This window comes from Anthonomus grandis, chromosome 4, assembly GCF_022605725.1.
Source record: "Anthonomus grandis grandis chromosome 4, icAntGran1.3, whole genome shotgun sequence".
Taxonomy (NCBI): Eukaryota; Metazoa; Arthropoda; class Insecta; order Coleoptera; family Curculionidae; genus Anthonomus; species Anthonomus grandis.
This window is the reverse complement of record NC_065549.1, coordinates 41,295,860-41,311,168: the sequence shown is the minus strand read 5'-3', so window position 1 is coordinate 41,311,168 and position 15,309 is coordinate 41,295,860. Positions and strand designations below refer to the sequence as shown.

General features: G+C 31.4%; 1 protein-coding gene across 3 annotated transcripts in view; it reads right to left on the bottom strand.

Moving 5' to 3' along the window:
* Positions 1-15,309, bottom strand: part of LOC126734769 (uncharacterized) — a 259,288-nt gene that overhangs the window by 1,445 nt on the left and 242,534 nt on the right. Inside the window, exon 1 of one of the 3 annotated variants that reach the window (XM_050438490.1) lies at positions 150-848. The exons of the other annotated variants lie outside the window; for them this stretch is intronic. Within the exon in view, the coding sequence (XP_050294447.1) occupies positions 150-478 (329 nt within the window). The 5' untranslated portion in view covers positions 479-848. Of the gene's footprint in view, positions 1-149; positions 849-15,309 lie in introns of those variants that run through there. 3 annotated transcript variants of the gene reach the window in all.

Genomic DNA, 15,309 nt, shown 5'->3' with positions numbered 1-15,309 from the left:
AATAAGGTTATCCATGTTTTTTTCCATCAATGGAACCAGCACTGAGCATGTCATCTTTATTTATAAAACTTAAATATAGGTGATACCGCTATTTATGCCAGCTATCAAAAGAAAAAAATACATGACTGTTGACTAACTGAATTTGTCACCTTAAAGTAACTGCAACTCGCTCGCCAGGTGATATTGGTTCTCGAACACAATAGTGCTTTTGTAATTTGTGTTCGATCATTCCTAACAGTAGACGAAATGTATCATTTGTCATCCTAAGATAGTTCATATATTTTTCATTATCTGTTAATTTCATTTCTTCCAACAAATTCCAATAGTCTCCTTGCACTTTCCTATTTTTAAAGATGTCCCTGACCCAAAATCGCCTTTTTCTTTGCTGCTTGGCCCGGCGTTTTCTTCTAATAAGGATTAACGATAAAAGAAGAACTGTATTCACTTTGCGAATGTATTCTTGTCTAGAAGTTTGCATTTTAAAACACAACACCTGATACAAGGGGACTAATAGTAAGTAAGAATCCCACAGAACACCTGAACCGAAAAAGTAAACAGTGAAAAGTAGGGTTAAAAATGAAACGACAACGCATAAAAGTTAAATCGATTTTAAGATTCTCCGTTATCGGAAAAGTTTAAAACAAGACGGATGTGTTTTGTCACGGTATTATTTTGAACCAATAGGAGGCGTGATTTTTCGACGTGGCGACGGATGGCGGATGCATGTAACAGAGCCTTAAGACTGTCTCACTATGACGCGATAAAAGGCCGCGCAAGTAATTAGAATAGGATTAGAATTTAAAACCAATAAAGCTCATGTTAATTATATTTAAACACAAGACCCATATATATATATATATATATATATATATATATATATATATATATATATATATATATATTATTTACTTTATTTAGAAATAATTAAACAAAAAATCTTAAAAGTGAAGAAATAGTTCATTTTTGTGTCGTAGTCAGTGGAGTCGAAGATTAAGGTAAAATAAAAATTCTGCTGCAGTCTCCTTTCACCCATTTATTAAAGAATTTTAAGGAAATCTTAAAATACTAAAGCATGTTTAATAAATATGTGTGTGCCAAAAACCATCGGTTACAGAGGAAGTTTTATTATATATATATATATATATATATATATATATATATATATATATATATATATATATATATATATATATATATATATATATATATATATAATAAGTTTTTAAGTGGTCACCTCAATATTCGCTCCCTTAATACTGGATTCGATGAATTTGTAAATTATATAACTGATAATAATTTTGACATTTTGGGATTGACTGAGACCTGGTTGACGGCTTATACTGATAACTTGGCACATCAAATTGAGGGTTATAATTTCGTCAGGAAAGGTCGATTAGGGCGTGGCAATAGGGTCGGTTTTAATGTTAAAAGATATGTTAATTTTGAAGTTTTATCATATTTACAACCTGTCACAGAACTTCGAATTTTTAAGCATAAAAATTCAGATTTCTAGCAAAAATATTTTGTTTACCGTGATATATCGTCTACCTTCATCAGATATTAACAGTTTTCTTGATTCCCTTTCCCCTGCCGCTTCTAGCGGTAACTATGACAACCGTCATGCCCAACTAATCAACAATCCTTGAGCCGTGTTATTATACGGCTTTTAATATTAGGCCAAATTTAAACTGCCAATATTTCGGAAACTATCAATTTTTGGACTAGATAACCTTATATAAAGTTAACCTTATTTTTAATTATCTTAATGAAAAAATTATAAAAATAGGGGGTTTCCATTTAAAAAAATTGACTTTTAATGATTTTTTCATTTTAATTTTTAATGCTAGTTTTTGACCACCCTGTATCTTTTTTTTCAAATTTTAAAATAGTCTTTTAAAGTGGTCCTTCCTCTAAAATAAAACCAAAACTAACCAATAAATAAAAGCTACTAAAAGGGAGTAATCGGTAATTATGTTAGGGCTTATAAACATAGTTTTTCACATGAAATTAAAAATATGTCAAGAACGGTTACACTTAGGTATAGGACATTATACACAAAATATACTTAGAATTTCACGTAAAAGCCAAAAAAGTAAAAATATACAGGATGTTCCATTTAAAATAACGAAGTTGACACCTACTTCCGGTATAACCGGAAACGTCACAACTGTCAAAATATTTTAGTTGTGTAGCCCCCATCGACTGTGCTATGTTGCCAAATTTTCAAAATTTTTGAAAAATTAGTTTCCGAAATATCGATCGCGTCTATTCGTCGTGAGACACCCTGTATACTAAAACTTCCTCTGTAACCGATGGTTTTTGGCACACACATATTTATTAAACATGGTTTAGTATTTTAAGATTTCCTTAAAATTCTTTAATAAATGGGTGAAAGGAGACTGCAGAATTTTTATTTTACCTTAATCTTCGACTCCACTGATTACGACACAAAAATGAACTATTTCTTCACTTTTAAGTTTTTTGTTTAATTATTTCTAAATAAAAGAAAGCTTAATAGTGATTTATGACAGATGATTTGAAAATCAGTGGTTTTGGTTTAAACAAACTTAAATTTGAATTTATTTTATAAAAAATATGATCTGTATTATACTTTATTCTATTTTACTATTCTAATATTTTTTGTTATATTTATATTAATGTCGCTTGTAAAAACTTTCGCATAAGCATTATCTTCAGTTACTGTAAGTATTTCATTAAGATATCTAATAAACATTTGACAATTAGAAGCAAAGAATCTATAAGTTGCAAAAATTCTACGTGTAATGTGTAATATGGAGGCTAAAAATTACGTCGTTTACCCTCCTTTATATTGGCATCAGTGCTACTGATTATTTATTTAAGTACTTTTTGTAAATATTTAAAAAAAAACATTAATATTTAACCTTCAGCTTATGGTATAGGTTCACCCTTCATCAAATTTCATAGTTAATTAACTTCCTATTAAAAATTCTAACATACCCCCCTAAGGAAAACAATCAAACCGCACGACCGTGGAATGGAGTAAAAGTTCTCCCTTCAGCTGAAGGTATATAGATATACAAAGGAAGGGGGAAGTTACAACAGGATATTACTACAAATCGATCCTGATCACTATGAAACTTTAATTGATACAACGCGGATTTTGTGGTTACGGAAATTTTAGAATCTTCGAGGGTGCCGTAATTGAGTTTCGGGAAGTTTATCTGATTTTTGCATGCTGAATAATAAAAAACGAGAGATTAAGGAGGAGGAGTGGATTTATGAAATTATATTTCGCATAAATACACTGATCGGCAAAAAACACGCTCCACTTACTTAATCTAGATTAAAGAAAATATTTCTGTTTATTCGTTTATTGTCGTATATTTAGATAAGTACTTCAGCTCGAACGAGAAACGTTTCACCTATTTTACTCTAGAAAGTTCTGAATTGTGGTAATTTTTGCACCTACACTAAACTTGCTTAACTTAATCCCAGCTGAACGTGCTCAAGCAGTAATTTTACTCGAAGAGGATGTAGTTATTGGTAGGAAGTTTACCGAGTTACACAAATCGATTTTATGTATATATTCAAGTATATTATATAAGTATATATAAGTATATTCAAGTTAAAGCCAAAAGAACTTTATTTGTCCATACAGTGAATAATTGCTCAGCAAGCTATAGAAATTAAGTAAAACTTCAGAACAGATTTGTGTTAAAGTTGCATACTTCTCATGTAAAAAACAAATTGGGATACTAAAAAAAATTAGTGCGCTTGAGACCACAGGACTAAAGTAAAGCTTCTTTAGCACCATTCATATGTATATTAATGCGCAATTTCCATCCATAATTTCTTCTTAGTTGATGGTCCTGAAGCACCTCTTTCATATTTAGAGTTACTGTATCACTTCTTGCTATAATTTCCTATTATAGACCCGAAAATTCACAAAATATTCAAGAAATCACTGTTCGCATAACGCTAGCAAACTCTGATATAACAAACAAAACTGAAATAGATATACATTCCATGCACTGGCTATGAGAGGAATAGAGAGAGAAATTGTGCACACGCATGGCTCTCTCTTGCTCCTACAGTAATATATGAACCGTAACTCTCTCTCTTCCTATCTCCACTAACTCATATCTCCTTCTTAACTACCGTTCGACTTACCCGATCACACTTTTCGTAACGCTTTCATAACGCATTCGCCAACTTACTTCTCAACTCAAGCGTGCGTAAAGAAATTCTACTTCAAAAACACTCTTAGATTAACACGTATTAAAGTATGTAATTTGCAGGTATATAAAGACGTTAATGCTTTTTAATAGTAATTAATATTTTAAAGCACTCACTGGACTGAGACCACATGAAATGTATCAACTACAGAAGAATATCGATACTGAACGCAGCATACGAGAAGCTCTCAAATGTGCTATTGAGCAGTATATGCGTAGAAGCAATTGTAGAAAATCGGTGTGGATTCAGACTCCCAAGAGGTCAACAGTAGACCTGATATTAACAGTTTGACAACTACTGGAGACGCACTGGTAAGACAAAGACGTGCACCAGCTGCTCATGGACTTTAGACAAGTTTACGACACTGTTATAGGCGACGGTGTCTGGATAGGCATGGCAAATAAGATATACGACAAAAAATCAATACTCTTATCAAGTATTGCATAAAGATACCAGATGTCGCGTTAAAAGTAGGACACCATATAAACAGAGGAAGTGGACGAGGGACGCAAAACGTTAAGGCAGCCAAGACCCACCAAGGGTTGTAGTTTTACCAAGAAGAAGAAGAAGATTGGAATGTTTTATGGTCTTACGCTATAAAAGTATAAGAATGCCATACACACCTGTCTAAATACTTTACCCTTAAAGATCCAGTGACCTTAATTAATGGTTTAATTTTTAACTTTTAGATGGCGCCATAGGTATTTATTTCGAAACAAGTAGATAAATATTCTTGCACTATTTGCAGTATTAAGGTATACCTTTATCAAAATCTAGATTAAAATGCATATATTTTATAATAAAAAAAACTGATTTTTACTTCAGAGTCGTTATAAAAAGCTGTTGGACATGAATAGAGCTTTGCATGATATTTACCCCGCAGATATAACAAAAGGCACCTTTTTGTAATATACAGACAGATCAGACAATTGCTAAAACTTCCTCAAAAACCTATATCATACCTCATGCGTAATTCAATTAAGGCCAAATTAAACTTATCGACTAACTGATGAACTAAGATGTTAACCTTACAACAAAGCAATTAGTTAAGAAATAAGATCAGATTTTTAAACAGTAATTGTTTCTCTTAACGAGTATTGTGCTGGTTAGTGCTCGTATTCGGTAAGTCTTAAATCAGTTTTTCTTTAAGAATAGTTAAGCAGTTAGGTTAGTTACAATTAGTTTTAAAACAGACTGAGTCATCTGTTTTATTCTCCGATCTTTTTTCTGAAAAGAGTATCTGACAAGTTGGACCGTTTCATATGAACAGTGAAAGTAGAATGTAATAAACTCCTTCCGTAATCTAAAATTACGCCCAACAATAAATTTCAGTACTCGGCTTAACTTCCAGATTGATAATGTTTTTACAAACTAATTTGATGGTTTGCAGGGTCCAACCCAGCTTTATGTCTTCCACTTTTCAGATCATCATGGAATGATCATAGCCCACATGCCACTCGAGTCATATATTAATCGATTACAGAAGAGGATTCATTTGCCTTGTATTCTAATATTAAACTTGAGAAGTGGAGTTTCATTGATGATTGTTGGATGGATACTGAAGGTATGTTTCGGCTTTTTTGACAATTGCTGATGGCATTGATTTATGTTTTCCCTTGAAGTAAATGCCGAAAACTCACACTAAAATCAGAGGAAGAGTCAAACTTTAACAATAATTTTTGGATCATAATTGATGGAAAGATTGCAATATATGGTCTCCCTTAATAAAAGAACCAACTTTAATGCCCACAAAAATAGTAATTGATTTCCGAAATAGGTATAGGGCTGCACTAATCACTACAAAGAAACGTGCTCATGATCAGGATATTGAGAACTCAATCATTAAGCAAACAACCATGTAGGAGACCCAAAGGAGTAACTCTTTTAAATCCACCTATTATTCCTCTTTAATTTTTTTTTTTCAATTTTAATTTCAATAGCTACTTTGCCACAGTTGGTGTAGTCATAAATTTACTAAGGCGTAATAGGTCTATAGTGCTGGAAATAAATCCGCTTGTATATCAGGTCATTGAGGGTTTTGAACTAGGTCAGAACACCTTTGCGACATGCCTGGACTGTGTTTCTCATAGTATTTGGCTCAGAACATTTATTTATACTTAGATAGTATTCTACTGATGGATTCTTACCTGTCTGAAAGGAGGCAATATGTATTCAATAATCAACAAAACTCTCAGAAGGCCTTTGTACACCTGGGTGTACCCCAATATTCTGTCGTAGTAATCTGTCCTCGTTCCCATTTATGTAAACATTCAGAGGAGTGGTAACATTATATTGTTTGCTGATGATATGATCATTTACACAGATGAACCTTTAAATTCTAAAGATTCTGGCAATAAGAAGGCAAAGTCGGATGTGGAGAGATGGTTTTTATCAAATAGACTTTGTCTTAATATAGCCAAAACTCAATCTATCAATATTAGACTTCAAAAAGGAGCATATTCCCATCTAAAGACATATAGTACATTGCCAATTGCCTATATAATGTCTATTTCCTGAGTATTGATCTTAATATTTCCTTGATTTGGAACCAATATATCTCTCTGTCAAAGTCAATTTGTCTTATTCGGAGTTTGTCATAGTATCTTAGTTATTTACCCTTAAAAATTCTGCCAAAAGACATTCTGCCTACGCTCACAAGATCTTTGACTTACAAAGGAAATGTATTAGAATTCTGGTAACTCTGGGATGCAGGGATGATTGCCGTCAGATTTTTGTTCATTTGGAGTTACTGACCTTTTCCTGTCTTACATACCAGATTGTCTGTTCTATTTAAGGAAGAGTTCTAATCTTTTTTCTACCCATGCATCCATTCATTCATATCCGATCTGTAACAGTGCTGGCTCCAGAGTTCTTAAGACTTTCTAGAGCTAGAAATGAAACCAACTGCTATGCTGAACTGCTCTGTACTATTGTTAAAATTAAATAGTATTTTATTAGTGTAGTTTCTTTAAGTTTCTTCCGATGCGACTTTTACTTTTAACTCGTAAAAATGCTTTGCACATTTCTTACCAATAAATATATAAACTTGACTACATTTACATAATATCGATGGTGATATGCCATATTGTCTCAATTGCTGGATATCTGCATAGGCATCATCACTGTATCACCATCAAAGTGCCCACAGCTAGTGGTAAAGTGAAGCATTCTCAGTTTACCATTTCAGAGACAAACTGCCGCTTTTAACAGATCAAGTAACTTGACCTATTTTTCACTGATTCATATCAACATATTTTTCTCTTTCAATCATTCTTTTTCCATAATTTTTTTTGGTTTGTGAGCTGTAGAATCTCATACTGTAGATCTCTCATAATTTTCAGTATAACATATTTGGGTACTTCTTCACTTTTTTTAAGAACCTCGACGTTAATCGCATGTTATGTAGGTGAAATTCCTAGCATCCTTTGGTGGATCCATATCTTAAAGGCTTGAGGACATAAGTATTAGCACTAGAACCAATAATACATAACGTAATAGTACTCGAATTCCTCCCACTCCTCTTAGTTACATTGGTTATGAGACTTGTAAAACCAAAAATCGTGTTTTTCTTGGAACTTAGTGACAAGAGGTTAGAGTCAAACCACATGTGCATTTCTGCAGACCCACCGACAGATAGTCCTGCAGAGAACTGCTATCAGAGCTATGCTAAAGAATGACTGTGTCAGGTTCATCTGTTTCATTTTCCCAGTGTCAAATTATTTTATTCCTTACAGGCACTCCTGAAATAAAAATTCCATTATCTTCACTTTTTGTAAATGGATATTAAAAAAGACTAAAAAGATCTTCAGCCTAGTTCATAGATCAATAATTTTTCAATTTTGACTACTAGAATCCAAGATATTAAATTGACAATAAGAGACAAAGTCTTTTGTTCCTTACAGGCACTACTGGAACAAGAATTCCAATAACTTCACTTTTAATAAATGGATTCTAGCCATTTCTTCGAAAACGACTAAAAAAGTGTTTAGAGTAGTCCATAAATCAATAATTACCAAAATTTGACTACTAAAACCGAAGATATTCAATTCGCAGTAAGAGGCAAAATCTTTTGTTCCTTACAGGCACTTCTGAAACAAAAATTCGAACATCTTAATTTTTAATCAATGGATTTTAGTCATATTTTCAAAAAAGACTGTCTTTAGAGAAGTCCATAAATCGATATTTTAACTACTAGAACCTAAGATAATCATTTATCAATAAGAGACAAATTATTTTGTTCCTTACGGCCTTCCATAAACAACATTTTCAATATCTTGACTTTAAGTTAATGCCTTTCAGTTATTTCTCCAAATAAGACTAAAAAAGCCCGCAGACTAGTCCATTAATCAATAACTTTAAAATTTTCACTACTACAACTCAAGATATTCAATTGGCAATAGGAGACAAAGCTTTTGTTCCTTACAGGCACTCCTGTAACAAAAATTCCAATATCTTGACTTTTAATATATAAAATTTAGTCATAACATCAAAAGAAACCAACAAATCTTTAGGAAGGTCCATAAATCAATAATTTCAATTTAAGTTTTTTGTATGATTGCATTTATACAATATCAAGGGTGACATGCCTTATTGTTTTATTTGCTAGACATCTGTTCACGTATCACGATGGGTATCATCAGTTTATCAGATTACCCACTGCTAGTGATTTCTACTTAATACTCCAATTTGGTCTGTTATCGTTTTTGCGCTTCCTTTTACTGCCTTGAATAGATCAGGTTACTTGACATATCACCATTTTCTCGAGTCAACATATTCTTCTCATCCAATAGATCCTTCTTCGTACTTACTATATTTTTCTCAGAATCTCGACCTTAATTACATGTGGTTTTAATGGAACTTAGTGACAAGAGGTTTGAATCAAACAGATCTGCAACAGATCCATTGACAGATCTACTATTAGATCTACGCCACAGAATGTTCTTACCATCAGCAAACTTTAAATTTTCTTCCGCCTATCAAGACTCGTTGAATCATTGACATACTACAGAGAAAACTCTGGACCCAAAACTGAATCCTGTTGAACGTAAGCAACTAAAATATATTAAAAAACTAAGAAAAGAGTATGCTCTAAAGTCAAAATATGACAAACATAATCGAAAGCCTGTAATAGATCGCAAAAGACCATTAATCTGATTATACAGGATATAAATAAAGTGGTACAGTGTGTCTCAGGATGAGCAAATTTATACGTAAAAATGATAAAAAATTGTGTAGTTTAAATATGACCGTTTGGCATCTAGCCTTGCTAGACTAAAAAATAACATTTTTAAAATTTTATGAGTAGGTAAAGTAGTATTTCTAGGCAAGATATAAAAAAAAGTTTATAGGAAAAAGTTGTTTAGAATGCAAAATTATATCCGAATACCAAATTTCATAACAATAGGCCAACTTTGACAACGTTTGTGTACCAATTAATTTTTTTATTCATGTTTAGTTATTAAAGAAAAACTTACTAATTTATTTATTTAATAGTTAAATCACTGATCTAAGAATGACAAACCATCCTCAAAAATATGTTTGTAATAAAATGTATATAGTACGTCTAATGCAACAAGAAAATTTATTTTATTTACTTATTTTAAATTTATTTAATGTATTATCGAAACATTTTTTAATATCTTTTCTAAACATTTTAAAAGTTTTTCAAATTTCTTTAATGGAAATTGAATTACGAGCATCTCTAATTCTCTGTTTTAGTAATTCCCTGTCATTTGGTAATGGGTCTGAAAAAACAATTTGCTTGAGCCGGCCCTATAAATGGGAATCAGAAATGGTTAAATCAGGTGAGCTATTGTTTCATTGGACCAAAACCGACCATTTTGGGATGAAATTGTCGTGAAAGTAGATTTGTTCGAGAATATTATTTTTTTATGAAAATCCCTGTTCTCTAAAATTTTATCTTTTTTTGTACATAACTTTGACAGTGATAATGTCTTATCGTAGCTGCCACATTTAATTGAAAATGTTTACATTTTAAAAAGTTTGACAAAAACTCGTAAATGCAGCAAAGAAAGAACCCAATATAATAAGCGGCATACTTTTCACGAGCAAAAAATTCCTACTAATCGTAAAAAGAATTAGTCCAATAGTAACAATTTTTAAAATAATTTATTTGGTTTTTGTTTAAACTTTAAAAACAGTGAAAATAAATAATTAAATATTAAATAAATAATTTAAACGTAAAAAGCAAAGTAGGACTATGGTTATGAAATTCGGTATTCGGGCATAATTGCATTCTAAACAACTTTTTCCTATAAACTTTGTTTATATCTTGCCTAGAAATACTACTTTAATTACACATAAAATTTAAAAAAAAGCTATTTTTTAATTATGCAAGGCTGGATGCCAAACGGTCAAATTTCAACTTCAAATTTTGTCATTTTTACGTATAAATTCGCTCATTCTGGGACACACTGTTTATGGCACCACTTTTATTCCTGAAAACCAAATAAAAGATTCATCATTACCGAGACTCAAATAGTTAAATTGCTCCACTGAAAGAAAGATTCGTAAAAGGTTTTTACAAGCACATTAACCTCAAGCAGACGCAATCCTTATTTATAAATAAATAAATAACATTTATTGACAGAATTCCCATTTACAAAATTTAAATATAAAATAATATAATAAATAGAGATCTTAGCATTTTACAAATACATTAGAAAAGTTATAAATAACCTTTAGGTATAGTACATGCAGTAGAAATATAAATCAAAATTAAAACACAAGCAATTTTTAGACAACAACAATCTTCAAATGTACTATAAACTCTCTTTAGCAAAAAAAAACAAAAAGATATACTTAGATTTAAATTATTAATCTTTTTATTTGTGAGCTAAATTGCAAAAAAGGCATACGAAAAAGATATCAATTTCCTTGGGTAGATCATTGGCCAGTCTACACATTAGATCAAGAGGCCTATTAAAACCATAATTAGTTCTATAAAATTGTGTTCCAAACGTTACCTCATATCTATTTCTCCTAACAGGTACATGAAAATTAACAAGCGCAAGGATATTAGGAGAACTGATCAGACCATTCAGTATATTAAATAAAGTACATAAATCTATATAAGTTCATCTGTCTATTAATTTAGGGAGTTTTAGTAAAACATAGAGGTCATCATAATTAACATTATCTACTGGAATTTTCAACTTGTAGGTGATGAATCTTATGAATCGTCTTTAAACCCTTTCCAGAAGATTGATGTGACCACACAGTACTAGCATACTCCAATACAGGTCTTACAACAGCACAATAAACATCCCTAATGACATACACATTATTTAAGCATTTGAGGGACCTCAATACAAGACCAAGCAATTTCATAGCTCTGTTGGACATCTATTTAAATTAAAACAATTTATCGATTTCTTGCTGATGATGATCTGATACAAAGTTCTAAAATTTTAAAACAATTGTTGAAATGATGATACCCTCGTATGACGAAACATGTAACCGTAGTTTTCTTAAAGTGTTTGCAATTAATTAATTTTGAAATAAATTTAAGTTTGGGAGGTCGTAACCAATAATCTAATCAATCCTCGACATTTTACACTTAAAGATGTCAACAAACAGAACATAACATCTCTTTCACTCTCTAACACTAGACTATACATAATCTGCAACGGAAAAAAAAACAAACAAACAATCAGACGGACTCATTCACAACTAAATGTTACAGCGATAACCAGTGTGGCTTTAGGACTCTGATATAAATATCAAAATAAGTAGAACTCTCAAGGCACATCCTTAAACAGCTTGTTTAAACTAAGTGGTACTATTTATTTTGTGGTAAATGTAAGAAATGTTTGAGTGCTCGGGCTTGTTCCGGATATTATACCGTAGGGAAAACTATAAGATAAGCGTGGCAATTATTTAGCACATTTAAGGTAACTGATAGTTTACGTTTATATGCGTCTGCGTGGAATTAAATAAATGTAAAGAATTCAAAGTAAAATATATTTATTTTTTATTGATATAATGGGTCATCCTTTTTACCTCCTGTGTAAACTAACGCTTGGTTTTATATTTGATCTGTCTTCTACATTCTGGTCTGTTATGTTTCCCACGTAGTTGGCTTTCATATAGATATTTGATGTAATAGGTATCCAATGTTGTATTTTTGAATTGCATTTGTAAAATTTGGGTATTTTGAAATTAAACTTACGCGAGTATTGACTATGCAATTCATTCAGTGAGCTCCACCATGTATACAGCAAGAGATTGAGAGTGAAACATATTTACGATTTACTGTACTGACCTATCTAATAAAGGTTAAGTTTACTCACCGGGGAACCTCGATCCCCTTGATTCAGTCATGCCAACAACCATCCATAAAGTTACTTTATGTTTGCTAATAATTTATATATATATTTTCTTTCTTTGACGACTAGCTAGTGTTCCCTAAAATAGTTAAGGCTATCCCAGACGCTCCACTGCCGCTAAGCAGTAAGCATCTCAACACTCGGAAACTAAGATAACATATACCGAGATCTTAGAATCCAAATGTGTCAATCGAGAAGACAAGTGAGGGCCCTCTATAACTTACAAGACCAACTCGAAGGAACTGCGCGCTTAGAGGGCATCCCTGTCGATTGCTATACAATCGACCACAACCTGGTAATACCTCGCTAAACAGCGACAAAGTCTGGTATACCATAAAACTTTAGCCATGGACTTCATAGCACTCACTGCCTCTTTTACTTCTTTGGGTCTCTCTCAATCTCTGCTTATATTATTATTTATGCTTAGGGTATAGATTTTCAAGGATGTAAGATAATTTTTAGGCGGTTGAGATACTTTTAAACGAATACAGGGTGTTTATGAAATATACGTTTATTAAATATATTAAGATATTTTACACATTCTTTAAGTTTTTTTAAGTAAAATAATAAAAACGCCTCCATATTTTATTTTCATCAGTTCGGACCAGTACCAAGGACCAGGACCAGACCAGGACCAGTGAAAAAGCTTTTGGTTAGAGGAAATTATTTAAAAAAAGGAAAAGTACTTAGAGATTGTTTAACAAGTTCTTGGTTTTACGGTTTTTGGGGTATCATGCTTCAGAAAACCATGATGAGATAAGAGCTCTACACTTATCTAAGTATGCTTTTATACATAATATGACTGCAGCAAAATCGAAAGGGAGTACCAATAGCAGTGTGAACCATAAACAGTATCTCTAAAGAACACTTCAAGGAATATTTTGCTTTTTGTTTTATGAAGATGCTCCCACTAGTTTTTAAGATACAGGACTTTGAACTGAGTGGTCACTTTGAGGGTCCAACATCTCCCTTGGACCCAACTGTCTAAAAAGTCCAATATTTCCAAAATTATTGTCTGAACTATTTTGAACTATAAGCATTATTTGTCGAAAATACTTTAGGGATTCTACTGCGTCTTATTTCATAAAGATACTCCCAGTAATTTATTTAATACATGACTTTGAATTGAGTGGTCACTTTGAGGGTCCAACGTCTTCCTTGGACCCTACTACCTAAGAAATTCAATATTTTTAATAGTATTACTTGTACTATTTTAAACTATAAGTAATATTTCTAGAAGACATTTTATGGTATATTCTGTTTTGTATCTTATAAAGATACTTCTACTAGTTTTTTAGATGCAGGACTTTGAACTAGTAATTTTAATGCAAAAAAACTAGGACTACGTATTGGTTGGAAAAAAACTCATAAGAAATTTTTTTACGAGAATTTAATTTCCTTTCATCTGCTGTACATTACAACCTTCAACCATCACTATTTCATAACAATTTTCCAGGTTTCTTGTAACTCAGGTAAGTTAAATTCCAAAAAATGAGTAACAAGGTCAATTTTTCTGGTTCTACCATTTTTCATTTCTCAGTTACCTACTCAATCACCTGGAAAAAATTATTTTCTTGCATAGTAATGACCACTACAGAAGACCATCACCATTTTTTTTAATAATGGTCCAAGAATATTAGGACTGAAATGGGTTTCAATGTCAATTAAAGGAAGTATATATAATATCCCAATTTACTCAAAAGTCATGCAATTTCCTAAAAAACCCTAAAAACCTTTTTTTAGAAACAGTTCTAAAAAATGGTTTTTTATTTTTTTTTTAACAAACTATAACTCTGATAACTATTTGTCTTAAATATAAGTCATAGGGAATATTATGGGGCATGCATACATTGAAACAAATTTATTCTAACTATTATAGTATCAGAAAAAACTGAAAAAAAAAATTAAACATAAATCATCGTGAGATCGAATCATCAAGTGCCCTAGAAAAAATTACATTTCTCTATTCAGCTCTCATATACTACTCTACAGTACCTTTTAAAAAGGTTATTATCGATTTAACTCTTAAATGAACGGAAAACCTATTTGTTTGCTTTTTATGATTTTGGAATCAAATCCGGACCCAAAATGAGCATTTTTTTAAAACATCCTCTGATATTAAAATTTCTTTTTGCTGCTTAAAGATTATTGGACAGCTAGTAAAAAAGCTCTATGAAAAAATTTTCCACGATTTATAGGAGTGCTACCATATAAAGGATTAGGTCTTATAAGAGCCTGTGTATTGGGATAGGACAACCCACTTCTTTTATTTTATATTTTAAAAGATAATTGTAATAAAATGTGAAAAGAAAATAACAAGATAATAATAAGGAATAAAGGAAACCATCAACCAATTAAATCGAGCTATAGAAGCCCTAGAAGCTAAGGAAACACGTTTTTTACACAGCAACTAATTTTACATTACATGCTTAAAAGAATCCCCTAAACTAAGATTATTACTATTATTACTGGTATTTTCTTTACAAATAATTTCAAACCCTAATATACCCTGTATATTACTGATTGTTACTTTTATAAATAATATTTATTGTCTGTATTAAAACCCTTAAAATTCAATACACCCCTGTTTTTTACGTTTTTTACGATCATGAAAAAATTATAATAAATATTATTTTCCATATATTATGAATAAAAGTACATGAAATACAAACTTTCAATCAAATTGGCACCATAGGAAAAAAGTTTTGATCGTCACGACTAAAACTACATATTTCAAAAATTT